Genomic DNA, 19,822 nt, shown 5'->3' with positions numbered 1-19,822 from the left:
CTAAAAGCAGAGATTGCTTTGCATCAAGGGGAACGAACATCACCCTTTTCATTTCACTCACCATTCTCCGTTCGTTCATAGCTTGGGTAAAGTGGCCGTGGAGCGTTCTCGGAAAGGGTCTTACGGAACGGTGTATTTAGTATAATGAGGCTCTGTGCCTCCGATCGACGTCAAAGCATGTACTCTTCCAGCGCTTTCCGCTCTCTAGTTGGAGGAGAGTTTAGTCACCCGCTTGCAGGGCTGTCTCGGCATTGTTGTGTGTTGGGAGCGACCTTAGTGTCCAGATAAAAGCGCCGCCTTGCGCTATACCACGGTTTGATCCTCCACGCTGATCTTTGTTCTTTACCTGCGTTTGGCATTGTTTGTAGTAATCTAACACAAAATAACATCGTTTCCGTGGAACATCCAACTTGCAGACTTGTCCTTGAAACTACAAGTTGGAACTATGGAAAAGTCACCGATAACTGCATCAATTCAAGACAACATTACATATACCTAAGACATTTTTTCAGTCAAAATGATGGGTATTGATATGAAGAAACTATACAATTTCATGCCGTATGTATTCTATCGGTAATAAAAGAGAAGCAATACATTCATTTCTCCCAAAATTTCTTGAACATAAAACAAAAAACCGTGTAATGTGATTACTCTAGCAATTTCCTTCTTTAACTTCAACCAAAGCCAGTAATAATCTTTGACGTGCCTCCAGAAGGTGAAAGACTTTGCTGTGAGAATGGAAACCGAGCATACATGCAACCTATTTCAAGCCCCTCTTATCCAATCTTTCAACCGGACTTGGTCCATGTGCCAAATGATAGGCATCAAACAGAGAGTATATTGTTCGGAGACTGCGGAGAGCCAGTTTCAAGAAAAAAGCTCCTACTACAATATGACCTAGATGTGCTTGAGGAAGAAGCAAGATATCTACCATCTCCACTGTGAGAAATTGCATCATGCCGACCTGTTTTGCCCTTGCTTCTCCTTCCTCTCTCATCAATTCCTTCATACTCTTCATCTTCCAGTGCTTCTAAAAGGCCATTTTGCATTGGGTCAGAACTCTCATACAGAAGCCTAAGAACCTGTTTAATTGAAGGCCTATCTCTGCCTTCTCTCTGGGTACACCATCTCACAATAGAGACTACTATTTGAAGCTGGTCTAAGTCAAAATAATCCCTGATACTAGTATCCACAAGTTCGTGCTGCCTTGATTCTGATGCCATATATATTTGGGACCATTCCACTATATTCTTGTTGTCTTGTATCGCTCGCCTTGCAGTCACTATCTCCAAGAGTAGCACGCCATAGCTGTAAACATCGCTTTTCTCAGTGAATTCGTGACTGACAACATATTCAGGATCCATATAACCTGAAAGCCATCCAACATTTATCTCTCTTTAGCACAAAAAGAAAATAATTCATACTCAAGCAGTCATGGATTTTCCCTGACCTGGAGTTCCCCGGATATTAGTATTTACTGGCTCAAAGCAAACAGAACCATCTTTTGAAGCATGTGCAAGGCCAAAGTCTGCAACCTAGAAAACAAAACAGCAACGTTGGTACACAATACAAAGCTTTTAAGATGGTTTTGGAAGTGCATTTTTAAATGTAAAACTCTAACAAAAGAAAAAGAAAGGAAGGAATTATGGACACATGATCCCATAAAAAAGAATTCGTTTGAGTTATTAAGTGCAAACATGTCCCTCATTCCTGAAAGTAGTCTAATTAAGAGAGAATCTCATCTCCTGAAATCTATTAAGAGAAAAATCTAATCTCTCTACAAAAGTAATGAAGGACTCAGAATTATGTACAAGAGCTATGTGTGCATCCGAAAGGTACACTACCTTAGCCACGAAGTTCTCATCCAGTAAAATGTTGCTGGACTTAATATCTCTGTGGCACAGAGGAGGGTCACAGTAGAAATGGAGGTACTCCTGCATAAGACAACAGCAAATAAGAAAAAGCAATTCCTCGCGATATTAGTGAAGGTTTCAGTAGATCTAAAATTAACAGAATCAAAACCCAGCCGAAGTGATGAGCATGATTTAGTAGATTACCAGCGCATTAGCCACATCTATTGCAATCTGCATCCTAGTCCGCCAACTGAGAGGGGTTCTACCAGGAGCTGTGCATACATGAGATCAAATTCAATTAGAATACAGCCATCAAAGAAGGGTGCTTTGGGGGGGGAAATGATACCACATATGATAAAGATAAGGATAGGTGGTGTAAGAGATCCCACATTAATTGGGAAGGAGAAGTTCTTGCTCTTTATAAGGTTCCAATGGGGCTCCAATTGCATCATTGACTAGTCCTTTTAGAATATAGGCCATGTGATTTGGGTCTTCCATTGGGGCATTACAAATGGTATGAGAGCCTATTACAACCAGAAATGTGGGATTTGAGCCGTGTCACTTACGATGGATTGGCCCAATGAGAACTTCAAGAATTTAAGGGAGATAGATTTTGATACCTCATATGATAAAGATAAAGGTAGGTGGTGTATGAGATCCCACATTACTTGAGAATGAGAAGTTCTTGTTCTTTATAAGGTTCTAATGGGGCTCCAATTGTATCATTGACTAATCTTTTTGAAGTATAGACCATGTAGTTTGGGCCTTCCATTGGGGCATTACAAATGGTATGAGAGCCTATTACAACCAGAAATGTGGGATTTGAGTCATGCTACCTACGACAGACTGGCCCGACGAGGACTTCGAGAATTTAAGGGAGGTAGATTATGATACCCCATATGATAAAGATAAGGGTAAGGTGGTGTATAGAATCTCACATTGTTTGGGAAGAAGTTTTTGCTCTTTATAAGGTTCCAATGGGCAATTGTATCATTGACTAGTTCTTTTGGAGTATAGGTCATGTGGTTTGGGCTTTCTATTCGGACGTTACAGAAAGTTTAGCTACGAAAAATAGATAGGATAAGAAGGAACAAGTTATGTTGTAAAAAAGCTCAACTTCAGCAAAAGTTAGAAACATAGAGATTTTTTTTGGGGGGGGCAGGGGGGAAGAAGAAAAACTGAAGAAGCAAGAATCATACCATGAAGATGATCCTTTAAGCTTCCATTTGCCATATACTCATACATGAGAAATCTGCCATGATGCGATCAAAAGTTTTCAGTGTTGCTAATATATGAGGAGCGTCACTCAAGTGCATGCATGACCAAACTACCTCTCACGTTTTGCAATGCAAAAGCCCCTTAGAGCAACAAGATGGCGATGATGCAATCTAGCAAGAAGCTCAATCTCTCTGCAGAAGTCATCCTCCCTCTGCTCTGAAACTTTGTTCATACATTTTACTGCTGTCACTAAGCCATCACTAAGTTGAGCCTTGTACACTGTTCCAAATCCTCCTCGCCCAATGATAGTGTTAAAATTGTCGGTTGCCTTCTTTATCTCCTTGTAGCTGAATTTACGGAATGTAGACGAAGGGCCTGCATCTTAAGTCCAAACGACACCGCCATCCCCCAAAAGTAACGAACATATAAATAAATAGGATGTCTGATATATGGGAACGTGAGCGAGAATGTGACAATAAAAGATCCGGGGTCATACCTTCCTGGAATTTCCACACGGGCCAAGGAGGAGGAAATGTTTTTGAAGATGTCTTATCTATATTTCCAGTATCCTCCAGCTCTCTGCTTTTCCTACGAATAAGAAATATCAAGACAACAAGCATTAGAACAGCAACTGCAGTAACTGCAAGTCCAACACCTGGAATCAATGTCAGTCGATAGGGATGGCGCTTTCTAGACAAGGGTATGCCCAACATTAGTTGGCTTGGGCTTGCAGCAACCATTGGACTTGGAGAAGCCTCAGGCGTGAGTGAAGATGGGGACAGCTCTGAGATCAGAATCACAATTGCAACAAATGATCATTAGTGACAAATACACCATCATAAAGAACACGGGAAAAATGAATAAAAAAGCCACAAAAATGTAAAAACATTCAGATATAGATAGACTCTATTTGGCATTTCAGGATTTTTTTTTTTTTTTTTTTTTTTTTCAATTTCAAGAGCACAAATGCCAAATCCACCATGATAAGATTAGGCACACAAGATGTTATGGGATTTGGCGAGAATCATGGGATCCTATTCTGAGGTGCTGTAATACAAGATGTGAAAGACAGTTGAACTGAGTTGAGTGTTGATGCCTGGAAGAATGCCAAGACCTTGAACTCCAAAGAAACAGCTTGCAATTTCAACAGTTGAAATGCCATCAACTTGGCTTCCAATCGCAGCAAAAGTTGCATCACGGCACGTACTCAGTGTCGTATTATTTTCTGCTCCTACCAGATGATGAAGGTACATGATACCAGCGTTTATACATTTCCTGCAATTAGTTTCCTCGGAAAGTGGCATTTTACAATTTTCATAGACATCCACAAAATCTGGAGACTGCAGCATCTGGGTGACAGTTTTCCGACCCGTACACTCATAATTAACAGGGATTTTGGTTCCAAACCCGCAAAACACTGTTGCATTTCGTGGAACTCCGTACCGTTCCAAGGTTTCTGATATGGAACGTTTGCAGATTTCAGACAAATCTGTAGTAACCCCAAGGTTGCCTGTGGTATTTGCATAGCGAGCAATGGAAACTGCAACAACAGCATTAATGTAGCGGCAACACTTTCCTCTGTCATCGTTAGCGGAGCAGATCGAGGCCACTAGAGTGATATTAGCTCCACTCAAATCTAAGGGGCAATCTGCAGAAGTAGTAAGAGTAATTATTAATCAATGAGTCATTCTCTGACTAACAAGTGATGAATGCAAAGATTAATCTGAATTTTGGAATGCAAAGAATTTCAATTAAACAAAGCAGGCAAAACATTAATCTGATTTAAAACAACTTTCTAAAAATTAAAAATCAAACTTGATAGTTCCTATAAGAAGTTGTAGGCTTTGTAACTAGTAAAATCCTAATCTTTTCAGCCCCCAAAGCGTAGCACGATAGACCAGAATCATGCCTCGTGCGTCTCTTCCCTTTCCCTCCACACTCCAGGAAACTCACTCAAAACAATACCATGTTTCACAAACAAGCACCTGCAGCATATGGGCCATAAAACCAAATAAAGGAATAACTTGAATCGTTCAAACTACAAATCAAAACCCGTTCACAGAATCACCACTTGAACAAAACAGGCCACAAAAACCAACGCCATAAGAGGGAATAAAGAATAACGAAAGCAGATAAAACAAACTAAACGCAACTTCTTTAAATAGGAGTCCTAACAAAGAGCGGACAAAAGATGAAGCTTAGAAACCAAGTGGATAGGATTATATGGAACTGACCCGACGACATTATCACGGGAAGCTTCATTGCAATAATTGCTATCAAACAGAGCAAAAAGAGCGTCGCGTAAATTCCCATGGTCGAGAAGAAGAGGGAAAGATCCTCCCACAGAGACGAGAGAGAGTGAGAGAGAGCAATGTGAGCATGCGAGGGGTAATGGAAGTGGGTTTTGACTCTGTGGAACACTACCCCACTCTCTCTCTCTCTCTCTCTCAGACTTTCTCGAGTTCTGAAACTAATCCTTAAAGGCAATTTAATGCACACTCGTGGGCTCCATTGGATCATTACTGTTTCCTATTTTAATTGTGAAGTTAGCCAAGTAAGGTTGTAACGTAATTTTACTATGCTCATATGATCTAAAATCATGAAAAACCCACTGTAATTTCTTTTTTTTTTTTTGGTTTACTCATGACTCATGAGTTATATTACACGAGGCTTAAACGTCTTAAATTTATATATAATATTACTATTTAAAAGCCTTATATGTGAAATATATGCTTTTAAGTAATGATGTAAGCAAATTACAAAATTATAACCAATCATGAGTATTTATTTATCCAATGGCTCGAAAATTAGGCAAGAAATATGGATTGAGAAATTTCAAAGGAGATAGGGGATTGAGATCAGTAGGATGTACAAGGGGCCCACAATGGTTGATTAGCGTGAGAGACAGCAAGCAAAGGGCACGGATTTTTGGAACATTAGGATTATTTAATGATTTAATATTTTCTATTTATAAATAATTAATAGTTAACAATAGGTTCCTGAGAGTACAGATTATTGTTATTATTATTATATCTATATTCGTTTTTATCATAAGCAAGATTCAATTTTCATCATAAGAAAAAAAAAACAATATCGTAGATAGGAATAAAAACAAAAGAAACGATAATAAAAGAGTAAGACAGGCATAAATTATTGTCCAAATAAGAAAACAAATGATAACATTTGAACCGGGCATTTCCTTATCAGTAGGCACGAGTGAGTGGGGGGGGGGGGGGGGGCCATTTAAACACCAACCTCTCAAACTTAAGTGGCCCACTTTATTCTTAAATTCTCTTCGCATGAATCCATGTGTAAAAAGACTGGATGATGTTGGTCTTTATACATGGGCCGGGGGAGGTTGGTCTTTATCAATGGGCCGGGGGCTATGCTAATAGACAATGACGTTTTCCTGAACCTCATATTCCCCCGTTATCACCCACGAAACTCTCATCTGAGGCTGTGATAATTTCTTAACTAAAATCCTAATTACCTTCAGGTGTGGTGGTGTCTCACTCGATTTTAAATATCATATAAATAATTAAAAATAAATATTATATAAACGAATAAAAATATTAATATACGTCATATTTACTTGAATCATGATAGATAATTAATTCCCAATACGCCAACATGTTAATGCCATCGATCCATTTCAAAAATTTTACCCGATACAGAGTGGAAAGACAATCTAGATTCGCACATTCCTTTATATTGTAATCTGTTCTCTTTGACCTTTGACTACCCACTTCCTTAATTAACAGCAGACAATTCAAACCTTATTAAATCATGCAGGGAAGCCATTTTGCACCTCTGACCCTTTACCCTTTTTTTTTTTTTTTTTCCCCCTTAATTTTGAATATATACTTTTACCCATCTTTTCTCAAATCCTCTTCCTTACAAGTTGCCATGAGAAAACTAAAAAAAAATATTAATCTTAGATATCTTCAATCATATTTATTAATCATTTTATATGTTTAAAAATGATAACATTTAAAATTAAGAAATCGTGATTATAAAAGCGAGGGAGGGCACCCAAGCAAAGGAAAGGATTATGAAGGAAGGGCCAGCACCCATCCATAAATAATCTCCAAACAGTACCGTGATGATGTAAACAAGAGTGAGTAAGACTGCAGAGGGGAATATGTAGGGCCCAGTCCCTCCAGCTATTGGGCTTGTCCTCTGTTCATCATCTCGTATATTTTGTAAGACAAAGCAAAGCACAACCAAGTTCATTCAAGTTGAAAACAAGAATTTACAAATTGAGAGGTGTCAAATTTAAGCTTTTACTACTTTCAGACTCACTACTCCCTCTCTCCCTACCTCAAACCAATCCAGGACTTTGTTTCGAATACAAACTACAAAGAGGATAAGCGAAGACATACAACCAGAGAGAGAGAGAGAGAGAGAGAGAGAGAGAGAGAGAGAATGCCTGGGAGTTTAGAGCCTTTGGACTTGGGGGTTCAGATTCCTTATCATTTCATGTGTCCGATCTCGCTCGAGCTCATGCGTGACCCGGTGACCCTCCACACTGGTCAGACATACAACCGAGCCAGCATCGAGTCTTGGGTCGCCACTGGTAACACCATGTGCCCCGTCACCAGGACCCTACACTCCGACTTCACTCTAGTCCCGAACAGCACACTTCGTCGCTTCATACAAGATTGGTGCGTTGCCAACCGTTCTCTCGGTATTGAGCGGATCCCCACTCCCAAGCAACCCGCCAACACCAATCCGGTACGTTCGCTGCTGATCCAGGCCTCTTCCGAGTCGAACTGCGCCCATTCCTGCCTCTCCGCACTTCGTCGACTCAAAAGACTCGCCCATGACTCGGACAAGAATAACTCCGTCTTTTCCTCGCTCAACGCAAGCAAAGTCCTCACCAACATCGTCTTCTCCAGCATAGGTTCCGAGTTCCCAGAGTTAAACCACGAGGCACTTGCACTCCTCGTAATATTCCCTCTCACAGACTCGGAGTGCACCTTGGTAGCCTCGGATGGGGTCCGTGTTGCCTTCCTATCACACCTACTTCGCCATTCTTCGATCAAAGTCCGAGTCAACTTGGCTGCACTCATCGAAATCGTCGTGTTTGGAACTCGTTTCTCGGAACTCCGAGCTCAAGTTTGTAATGTGGACGAGATCTTCGAAGGAGTAATAGAGATCATGAAGAAACCTATCGCCACTTATCCGCGAGCTCTAAAGGTAGGAGTAAAGGCCTCGTTCACGTTGTGCCTGATGACGTAGACCAGGCACAAGGCGGGGTCCGTCGGAGCAGCCGAAACTCTTATTGATCGGTTGACCGATTTTGAGAAGTGCGATGTGGAGCTAGCGCTGGCCACAGTCGAGCTGCTCTGCAGAGTCCTGACAGGATGTTTTGCTTTTGCAACCTACGCACTCACCGTGCCTCTGCTCGTAAATATAATCCTGAAGATCTCAGAACGGGCGACCGAATACTCTGTGGTAGTGCTTCTCTCGGTCTGCTCGGCGTTGGAGGAGAGTCAGAAAGATGTGGTGGCCGCGGGGGTACTGACTCAGCTGCTATTGTTGGTGCAGAGTAAATGTACGGACACGGCCAAGAGGAAGGCACAACTGTTGCTGAAGCTTCTTCGGGATTCGTGGCCCGAAGATTCCATCGGAAATTTCGACGATTTTTCTTGTAACGAGGTTGTGATACGGTCGTACTGATGCTTGAGTTCTTCAATCCTTTCTCAATTTTGTTTTTCTTATTTTAGCATTAAACTAAAAAAAAAAAAATGAAGAAAAGGAAATTGAGGTTGTAGGAAGTTGATCATGTATAGTGACTTGTAATTTATGTACATAAGAATTTTTGTTGAAAAGCAAATGAAAAGATAGAGATCATCTGCGCACTTTTGGTTTACCTAGATATGCATATATTTATTTATTTGGGGCGGGGCATTTGGTTTGTTTGATATAATAATAATAATGGCCATTGCTTCATGTTTGGTGGTAGAATTGTTACGTGGAATCTTGATGCATAGGAGAGTCGCATAAAATTGTTGACTGTATTACTTTTTTATATTCATTGTACAACTCAGCTGCCTAGTTGGCACTAGTTAGTTAGTCATTTAGTCAGTTAGTCATTTTCTTTACTTGTCTATATAAATATTGTTGAGTGTAATCCTTCCTATTAGGCTGACTAAGATCAATTTTCAGTTTTTCCAAATTCTGAAAGTTTCATCTCTCAGTTTGTAATATGGTATTCATTTGAATTTTAGGATTTTCTTGATGTCTTCCTCTGTTTCTCATTCCTCCACAATGGAAGACGATTCTGCAAATCTATATCATCTCTAAAGTGGTGATTCTCTTGGATCTCTTCCAGTTACTCAACCATTGCTAGAAGATAATTACCATATTTGGTCTCGTTCTATGGAAATAGTACTGATTGCCAAGAACAATATCGATTTTGTGAATGATTCAATTTCGAAAGCTCGGGATACTTCTGATCGTCATTACCATGCTTGGCTCCGTTGCAATAACATGGTTTTATCTTGGACCATCAACTCTGCATCTAAAGATATCGCATCCAGTATCATTTATGCCACTACTGCACATGAGATGTCGCATGATCTTCATGAGCCTTTTTCATAGAGCAATGGACCGTGAATTTATCAGCTTGAAAATGATCTTTCATCTATTTCACAAGAAAATTATTCGGTTAGTGCATATTATACACGATTAAAGGTCTTTGGGATGAGCTCATGCACTATAATCCTGTCCCTTCTTATTCATGTGGTGCTTTACGAGTTTTACTTGAAAATCAACAACGCCAACATGTTATGCATTTTCTTATGGGGTTAAATGAAGGTTTTTCTCATCTACGTAGACAAATCTTACTCACGGATCCTTTTCCATCCATTAATAAGGTTTTTTCTTTAGTTTTACAAGAAGAAAAATAATTGGAGATTGAATTTGCTCGTTCTTCAACTATTGACACTGCTGTTTTTCTTGCCAAGAAAGCTTATGACACTAACTTGAACAAACAACCTTTTTCATAAAAATAGGCCTGTTTGTACACATTGTGGGCTTACAAATCATATAGTGGATAAATGTTACAAGCTTCAAGGCTTTCCACCTGGGTACAAGATGAGAGGAAAAAAGCCTTCTGCTAATCAAATGTCTTCTCTGGCACTTCCTACTAGTACTCCCTTAGATCTAAATACATAATTGCCTATTCTTCAAGAGCAATGTCAAAAGTTAAAGTTATTAGCATTGCTCAATATTAAGCCCTCTGCCTCTGATGATAGTTCTTCTCATCATGTTGCCAATATTCTCACTCAATCATCTCAATTAATTAATTTTTCAAGTAATCATTTTCCTTATGATATTTCTTTTGTATGTCATAATCATTTTGTGTGTTCATCTAACACACTTGCCTATTATTCAATTTCTAAAGATTCTTGGATCATAGGCACAGGTGCTACTAATCAAATTGTCCATTCTGTTAATCTTTGGCATAATCATTTGGGACATCCCAATCATTCTATTTTACAGCTTGTAGCCCCTACTATTCCCAATGTTTCTTTTCAATCCAATAAAGATCCTCATTGCATAGTTTTTCCATTAGCCAAACAAAGGCATTTGCCTTTTCCACATAATTCTCATATTTCTAATATTTCCTTTAGTTTGATTCATTGTGACATTTAGTTTGATTAATCAAGTGGCAGATATACTGACTAAAACTTTAAGTTGTCCTTTATATTCATTGTACAACTCAACTGCCTAGTTGGCACTAGTTAGTTAGTCATTTTGCCATTTTCTTTACTTGTCTATATAAATAACGTTGCGTGTAATCCTTTAGATTAGACTAAATAAGATCAATTTTCAATTTTTCCAAGTTCTAGAAGTTTCATCTCTCGGTTTGTAATAGATTGCACACACTTTCTGCTAACTCTTTCTCTCGCTCGATCAATCTCTCAGTACCGTAGATTGGAGTATCAAGGAAAACACTACTCCCACTTACAAAATCCATCGACAAAACCCACCGATTGATTTTTTTTTTTTTTTACTTAATGGTTAAAAAAGTGTACTTTTTTGTATTTTTTTAAAATGTTGAAAGTGTTTAAAAAATGTTTGAAAAAAAAGAAGAAGATTTTTGCTATTCGGTGAGGTTTTTCGGTGAGAATCCTTGGGTGTAGCTGCATCACTCGTACTCTTGTTTGACTGCATGTGTGGGGCTTATATATTAATGGCATTGATCTAAGTGATCAATATATGTGTGTGTGTGTATTATATATCCGTTTAAAATAAATGAAGATGGCAGCATGATGTGATTATCTAATTAATAATAATGATCTACAGATCCATTAACAATAAAATTTTATAAAACACATGAAGCTAGCGGTCTAATATGGAACATATAAGGCTACAGATTCAATTTTATAATCCATACGCTTTGTTAATGAGGCTTGCTAAACGACGCGTTAATTGGAATAGATGACATTTGAAGGCTGTAATTTGAAGGTACGTACGGTACTGGATCGAAATTTGAAGATAATTGGCTCCTATGATCTTATGCGATCGACATAATTAGCTAATTAATGCTAGCTATCCAAGAATTACATGACCATGATCCATCTCCAGTACTATCTATTTTATCTATAATCTATCCATCAGCTATAGCTAGCTTTTTAGCATTATATTATTTTGTATGAGGGTCGATGGGGTGTTTGTTATGACTCAATGATCACCAGTTGAGATGGGAAATTCCCCCCCGTATATACACTTGTACTCATGCTACCCATGAGAATGATGAAAAGAAAACAAAAGACAGAACCATGCGCTTCATGCACATATATATATATATATATATATATATAGAAGTTACAAATAATCGAAAGCTAACTAGCTTGGATTAATTCATTTCAGCAGATTTCTATCTCTAGCTAGTATATGTTCTGGGTAAAGATTTAGTTAGGGAATGCATGTTTTGTTACAATGATTTTCACATTTGGACTCGAGCCTGATCATCAGATTATATGTACATATATACATGTGGAGGTTTCGAGTATCTTTGACAATATTAAGCTGAAACCAACATGCAGCTAGCTAGCCCCGCGTGCATGCTGCTTAATTTGGGTCTTACAAAAGGATTTATGTTATGGAAGATATACATGTGTGTGTGTGTTAATTACAAGGTGCATGACCGTACGTGGGGCTGTAAGAGGGCTGATCTACTTACTTTTAAAGAATTTGTGGGAATTGGAGAGTTACGTACGTGGCTTGAAATACGGAAGGATCACAAATCACACAAGATGTTTGTGGCATGAATAATTAATGCGTTTGGATGTTGAAGTGAGTTGAGTTGAGTTGAGTTGAGAAAATATTATTAGAATATTATTTATTATTATTATAGTTTTGGAATTTGAAAAAGTTGAATTGTTTATTATATTTTGTGTTAGGATTTTAAAAAGTTGTAATGATAAGTTGAGATGAGTTGTGTTTCCAAACGAAGCTAACTGTGGAATCACGTGATATATTGGTTCTCATTCTTCCAATATTATGTGATGGCAGCTAGCTAGTGCTCACAGATCTGTCACATCCATGCCCAACCCATCTTTGTTCTTGCTCTCTGCAGCTTACTCGTCACGAGAACTCAACAACTTCTTAACTTGGTTTGTCTTTTGGAACGCATGATATCCAGCATTTGGGACCCAAAATGTCTATCTTTTAACCATTTTTTTTTTTTTTTAAATTTGGCATTGTTGTTTAGTTGATTTTTCAAACGTTAGGATAATTTGTAATATGAATGAGGCTAACGTTAGCATAAGTTACTATCTTTCATTCTTTCGAAACTCATGATATATCGGCCAGCATCTGGGACCCAAAATGTCTCGCTTTAACCTTTTTGAATTTGATAGCATGTTGTTGATCGTTCTTCACAAGGCACCACTGAGTTTTTCAAACCTAAAGAGTTGTCATGATCTGAGTAAGGATAAAGTGTGATCGATGGAAGTAAAATACTTACCTCTAGGGCTTTGGAGAATGAAGATGGTAAATTATAAGAAAACTGTCAGCTAATTTAGGTGGAAAAATAAAATATCACCATCTAAAAGAGGGATGTTGAAAAAAAAAAAAGGAAAAGGATCGGCCACTGCCACCTTATAAGGTATAATAGACTAGAGCTTTGGTGAGGGGTCATGATGGCAGCCTTGTTTTTTATGATTTGTTTTATTTATTTATCAATTTTAGCTTTGTGCTGAAAACCATCTTCATCTAGAGGATCGTAAGAAACCCTGGCGAGGTTCGATCGTTCTTCTTCACAAGGGTTGCTAAGGTAGTCACCACTGCTGCCTTTGACCAAGACCAACACTCTTAATGTGCTACGTACCTCCAGTGCACCATCAACAGAAGAATCTTCCACCAGTAGCCAGAAGGCTCTAGAATAGAAATTTCTAATAAACTGAAATGCTAAGGTGTACCAATCATGTGTGTTGGTTTGTTAAACAGTCTGCCTATAAATCTGTAATGATTTCTTTTGCATTGAATTGAGGAAAGAACAACAGATATGAAATATCAAACGAGAGGAATTTTCTTTCTGACCTTTTGTCAAACATTCTATATGCATCACTCTGTTCCATAGTTTATCATGGTATCCAGAGCCTGGTAAGGCTCACGCCAATCTTCTTTCTTTTTCTTTTTCTTCTTTTCTTCTTACTTTCTTTACTTCTTCACTTCCATGGAGTCTCCCGATAATTCCCGAGAAACCACACCGTCAGTTATCCACCCACCCCCTCTCAATTCCTCCATTGTTAACTCTGCTACTCACTTCATCACCTTGAAACTTTTCATAGACAATTACTTGCCATGGAAAGCCCAGATCATCCCCTTTCTCAAAGGCCACTAACTCTTTGGCTATGTCAACAGCTCCATCCCACCTCTTCCCTCCACCCTTGATGGCAACCCAAACCCAAACTACACTCGATGGACCCTTCAAGATCAATTAATCATATCAGCTATAAATCCATCCCTATCCGATACGATTTTAGCCTAGGTCCTTGACTGTAATACCTCTCACATGAAGTCTGGTCCTCCCTCCATAGCCTCTATGCCGCCCAGTCCTTTGCCCATGTCATCCAAACTCAGTTCCAATTAGCCACTCTGAAAAAGGTTTCGAGACCATCACGAAATATTTCCACAAAGCTAAAACTCTAGTTGTCTCCCTTAGTGTGGCTGGTCACCCCTTGTCCCCCTCTCAATTTTCGGTTTATCTCTTTGCTGGCCTCGGCACAGATTATAAGTCGATCATCATTTCCATTACAACTCGTCTCGAACCACTATCTTCCCATCAAATCTATAGCTATCTCTTGAATCTCGAATCTAGATTGGCTCATCAAACTCAATCCTTCGTTTCGGGTAGTAACATTGCCGCCCATGCTACCCACGACCTCTAATAGTTTTCATAGAGGTAGAAATAATTTTCACCACGGAGGGCACCGTGGACGAGGGACTAGCCGAGGCCACCACTCTGCTCAATCTCCCAATTGTTTCTATTCTCGTTCTGATAATCGGCCTGTTTGTCAAGTTTGTCAAAAGACTAGCCATACAGCCCTTTCGTGTTATCACTGTTTCAATCAACCCTACCAGTCCCCTGCTCCATCTTCCCTCATAGCTAATTTTACTTCTCTTCCTGTTACTGGCTCTCATTCACATACTTGGTTTCTTGATATTGTGCCACTAATCACTTTACCTCTGATTTTGCAAATTTGAACCTAGACTCTACGCCATATCACGACACTTAATAGGTTAGCATTGGAATGACTTGACGCTTCCTATCCAAAATATTGGCTCCGCTCAGCTTCATACTTCTTCTGGCAATTATATTCTTAACAAACTTTTGCATGTTCCTTTAATTACAAAAATTTACTTTCTGTTTGTTAGTTTTGTCTCGATAATTCTGTATTTTTTGAGTTTCACTCCTCTTATTTCTTTGCGAAGGATTTGCAAACCCGGGCGACACTTCTTCAGGGACCCGTTAGATATGGTCTTTATGTCCTTCCATTGGATGCTGCAACTACATTTGTCTCATCCACCTCTCTTCTCTCACCTCCTCAAGCATTCTTGGGTGAATGTACCTCTGCTCAAATCTGGCACGCTCGACTTGGTCATCCATCACCATGGATCACCTCTCTTACTCTTCACAAATTTTAGCTTCTTATCAATAATAAGACTGACACACAGACGTGTTCAGCTTGCTCTGTCACAATCCCGTCCCATTACTAGGACGGGATCGCGACTTGTGACCTGTTCTTTCTTTATTAATATTAGTGTTATTATTATTATTATTATTATTATTATTATTTGAAAAGGGATAGGCGCGAACATGACATGCATGTACACTGCGTTCCTAATTTAAAAGCAAGCACCTGATAGACAATCTGTTCAACATATTACCCAAAGGACTCTCAGAGTCCATCATTCATTCATTTAAAACATCGCTAGTTCCAATAAAAAGGGACTCCGTCCCATAACACATACAAAAAGGCATTTAACTTTCTTATGTGGGGTTACCGTCACCCCACTATAGAAGTTACACCATTACCATTACCCCACTATAGTACTTACATCATACCCAAGGACATATTGTATTAAAGTCAAACCAACAAAACGTCCCAACATGGGACCCATCATAAAAACATAAAGACATAACCATTATCATTAAAATTGAACCGACAAGGAATTCTAAGCATCAGCCCTCCCTCCTCAGCAGTGCCTAGCTCCCCAGCCTCATCGTTCATACCTGGACGTTTAAAACATAAACACAAAGTGAGTCTAATACTTAGTAAGCAGTACACCATGCCGTTAACTTATTAATCACATAATCTTTCTTTTGAAAACATGCATACATAGACAATTGCAAGTTCTTGACAAGGCTTTCATGCATAAACAATTTAAGGAATAGCTATACTTTCATGCGTAACATTTCTATGACATAACCTTACTTTCATGCATAAACATTTCTTTGCTTTCATGCATAAACATTACTTGCTTTCATGCATAACATTTCTTAGAAATGACTTTACTTTACATTTCACTTTCTTGGACCAGTACACACTATTACGCCCCGTGTGTTGGGGTTAGCGGTCTTTTAGACCTGGATCCTGCCGCGGCTGTAGGTTGGGAATCCCTTTTCATAGGGGGTAGCACTGGATGCACTACCAGTACTATTTACCCGGCATTGCAATCTGCCCATTCATTTGGTACCCTTTTCATACATGTGGCCGTTACGTACATTCATACATTCATGCTTTCATTCCTTTCCTTTTCTTTCTTCAGAAAATCGACGTTTTCATTATCTTCATTTAGTGCCAATGCATATGCGTTTCTTTTAAAAGAATGTTTCATGTCATGCTACATATAGGTAAGGCATAATTATTTAAGAGAGCATGCATAAAATCTCATGATGCATTACCTTACATACACACAATAATAATTAATAGGGTACTTAACAGGGGCTATCAAGAAAGGCTTATACATACTATACATGCATCTATTCTTTCATAAGAGAAACATTTGGAAGGAGAGAGAGAGAGAGACTTTTTCATAAGAGTGCTTTGTGTGTAAGGAGCATGGTCATAGCTACTTAACTCGATGCTGTACAAATAGGTTCCTTGAATTTTGAAATACACTCATATTCAATGAAATGAAATGAACACATTAAAATTCATTCCACATTAAGCCTTACTATCCGACACTCTTACGCACTCACTTAAATTCCAAATTGGAATTTAAGTACCTTCCTTAACCCATTTAGCTACATACATGGCACTAAGTCAACTCTTAGTATCCTCGTTCCGACATTTAAGAAACCCATGAAAATATAAAGTTTGCTTGTTGTCCCTCTTTAAAGGCTATTATTTTCTATACAAGGGATGGGTAGGAGTCATAAGTTAAAATGTATAGATGATAGGGATTTATTTGAAAAGGGAAAGGAATAAGAATTTATTGCAAAATCTGGAATTTTCGTCAAAGGGAGCATTTTGACAGCTTTGCAACCTCATATAGAAATAAATCTAATAAAAGACAATACTTGCAAGAGGTTGGTTTTTTTGTCACTTGTTCTTCAAGGGTTCTTCCTACTAAGGTTTATCTTTGGTTAGCTAAGGAGTGAGGTTGAGCAAAAGGGGTAAAAAGGCTGGTTTAGGCTTCCATGATGGAACATAATTTTAGAATTTTACAAGGCATGGGCAGCTAGCAAGTTCTAGTATTTTCATGGCTCAAACATCCTTCACTTAACTAAAATCCTATCTATACAATTAAACAATATAAGAGTAGTAAAAACTCAAGAAAGCCTTATATATGTATACATATTCTGAAAACAGTCCAATAAAGAGATACAACTCTTGGTAATTTACGAATTCCTAAAGTAAGCTTACTAATTTAATTTGAAAGTCTTGGTGGCTTACTTAGGCCATAAACCTTAGGAAACATGTTTAAACTATAAACTTTAACTCCATTAATTTAACACATAAATACATGACTTTAACAAGGTTAAAACATGGCTTAAACTTGATAAAACACAAGGGTGGACTACAAGTTTGCTTTGTGCAACACACGGTAGCACACTAAAACAGAACCTACACACACACCCACGGCTTCTTGTCCACATACATATATCTATACATCAACATACCAATTAATCAACACTTGAGGCTAACAAAGTTAACTTAAGAAATATACCATTTCAAATAATAGAAAACACACGGCAAAACACCCAAAACAGAGTAACCAACACACGTTTTCTTCATATACATATATACGCCACAACCAATTTGTCATCACTTGTGACTAACCCAGTTAAACAAGGAGTTACACCAAAACAGAACATGACCCATAGGGAGTTACACCAAAACAGAACATGACCCATAGCAAAACAACCTCAAAACAGAGCACACACACACACGGCTGGAACCATAAAACAGAACACTCACACACACGGCTGGAACCAAAATTTGAAACTCCCAAATCACAAGACACAAATTGCTTAGCAAAATCTCAATCGCAAGAAAAATATTACGGTAGGAACATCACCTGTTTTGATCCCCTTTTCAAGCCACGGAACACAGCAGATGAGCAAAAAGAGGGAATCCGAAAAACTCAAAACTAATACATGGCAGAAAATTTCAAAAAGAAACCCTAGGTTAAACCCATAAATCCAAGGCTTCAACTAGAGATTAGAGCCATAGAATTCACTTACCAGGTCGATTTTTCTTGAAGGCTTATGGTGGAAATCTTAAGCTCACGAAATGAGAGAGATCGGCTTGAGGAGAAGAAGGAAGATCGCATGGGTTGGGAGAACCAAAGGGTTTCTTTGTGCAAGGAAAGCTTGAGGATTTTTTCTCTCCTTCAAGTGCCTTAAGGTCGACAGGTGAAAGAGGAAATGAAGAAGGTGCTTGCTGGTTTTTGCCTTGGAGACTGTCGGTGGTGTAAAGGAGAATGAGAGGTTTTTGTTTCTCTTGTCCCTTGGAACCAGCGTGTAGGAGAAGAAAGAAGAGTCTAGGCAGCCTGTAGAAGAAGCCGACTAGTGAAAAGAGAAAAATATCTGATTAGCTTCTTGAGGAAGCTTCGACTAGAGAGTAGAAAAGTCAATAAATTTCAACTCAACTTGTCCTATGAGTTGAACGGTGGAGATTAAAGAGTTTGGACCCCTGTCTTGGGTAAATAAAATTAAAGGGATTGAAAGAAAAAATTGCAAGGTCATAAAATCACCCTTGAATTATTTAGTAACCCACTTTAAAAAAATAAAAGCACACCCATCTTAAAATAAAATAATAAACAATAAAATAATAAAAGTCTTTATCTCAAATATTTAACTTAAAATATTAATAGATGACGTAAGGACCTACGTAGTTGGATTCGGGTATTACATGCTCTCAGGTCAAGCACTTGCTAAACCCATCCATCCTTACCATCCTAATCTCACAAGCCCTTTCAACTCCTATTTCTTGATGTTTAGGGACCAGCACTTGTGCTCTCCACAAATGGTTGTCACTTTTATTTTTCAATTCATGTAGATGACTTCTCGAAATATATTTGGCTTTTTCCACTTCAATCAAAGTCTAATGTCTCATCTATCTTTTTAGCTTTTTTACATTATGTCAGTAACACTTTTTCCACTAACATCCTATCTGTACAATCTGATTGGGAGGGGGAGAATTTCGTCCCCTTCATTCAATGCTTCAGTCTTTTAGCATAACACATTGTCTCACTTGCCCATACTCACATGCACAAAATGGCAATGTTGAGCGACATCATCGTCATATAGTTGAGACAGGCCTCTCACTTCTAGCTCATGCATCAGTTCCAAATAAATATTGGTCTGAAACTTTTCAGATGTCCCTTTTTCTCATTAACAGAATGTCCACACTTGTTCTTAATAATAAATCTCCTTTTGAAACTCATTTTCATCAATCTCCTGATTATAAATTTTTGCCAATTTTTTGTGCTGTTTGTTGGTCTAATCTTTGGCCCTTTAATAGACATAAAATGGACCTTCATTCCTAACTCTGTGTTTTCATGGCATATAGCCCAGATCACAAAGGCTATTGCTGTTTTCATTTACCCACGGGCCGCACTTACATCTCTAGGGATGTAAAATTTGATGAACTCCAATATCCCTTCTTGGTTCGGCCCAAACCAGAAAATCAATTCTCCACCAAGCCTAGGCTCCCTCTATTACATCCAAACCCTCCCAACCATACAATTTCCCAGCCCAATGGCCCAGCAAATCTGCCTCA

The 19,822-nt window shown here is 38.6% G+C and overlaps 2 protein-coding genes across 4 annotated transcripts; one reads left to right on the top strand and one right to left on the bottom strand.

Moving 5' to 3' along the window:
- Positions 1 to 490: 490 nt before the first annotated feature.
- LOC121257770 (probable receptor-like protein kinase At1g49730) lies at positions 491 to 5,530 on the bottom strand. 3 transcript variants are annotated; one of them, XM_041158993.1, is made up of 9 exons: positions 5,306 to 5,530; positions 4,168 to 4,719; positions 3,568 to 3,855; positions 3,185 to 3,452; positions 3,053 to 3,105; positions 2,058 to 2,125; positions 1,845 to 1,934; positions 1,451 to 1,535; positions 491 to 1,369 (listed from the first exon to the last, which is right to left on the bottom strand). In XM_041158993.1, exons 1-9 carry the CDS (start codon positions 5,382 to 5,384, stop codon positions 825 to 827), a joined length of 2,028 nt encoding a protein of 675 aa, XP_041014927.1. In that variant the 5' UTR covers positions 5,385 to 5,530; the 3' UTR covers positions 491 to 824. The 3 variants fall into 3 exon arrangements, with proteins under 3 accessions (XP_041014927.1, XP_041014928.1, XP_041014929.1); XM_041158994.1 differs by having other exon boundaries at positions 3,185 to 3,446; XM_041158995.1 differs by having other exon boundaries at positions 4,186 to 4,719.
- A 1,753-nt stretch (positions 5,531 to 7,283) lies between these two features.
- Positions 7,284 to 15,721, top strand: LOC121257775 (U-box domain-containing protein 26-like). The gene is made up of 2 exons (XM_041158998.1): positions 7,284 to 8,189; positions 15,644 to 15,721. The coding sequence occupies exons 1-2, from the start codon at positions 7,497 to 7,499 to the stop codon at positions 15,716 to 15,718; spliced, it is 768 nt and encodes a 255-aa protein (XP_041014932.1). The 5' UTR covers positions 7,284 to 7,496; the 3' UTR covers positions 15,719 to 15,721.
- The last annotated feature ends 4,101 nt before the right edge of the window (positions 15,722 to 19,822 follow it).

This window comes from Juglans microcarpa x Juglans regia, chromosome 3S (genome assembly GCF_004785595.1).
Source record: "Juglans microcarpa x Juglans regia isolate MS1-56 chromosome 3S, Jm3101_v1.0, whole genome shotgun sequence".
Taxonomy (NCBI): domain Eukaryota; kingdom Viridiplantae; phylum Streptophyta; class Magnoliopsida; order Fagales; family Juglandaceae; genus Juglans; species Juglans microcarpa x Juglans regia.
Note: the sequence above shows the minus strand (reverse complement) of the source record. Positions and strands in the feature narration are given on the sequence as shown.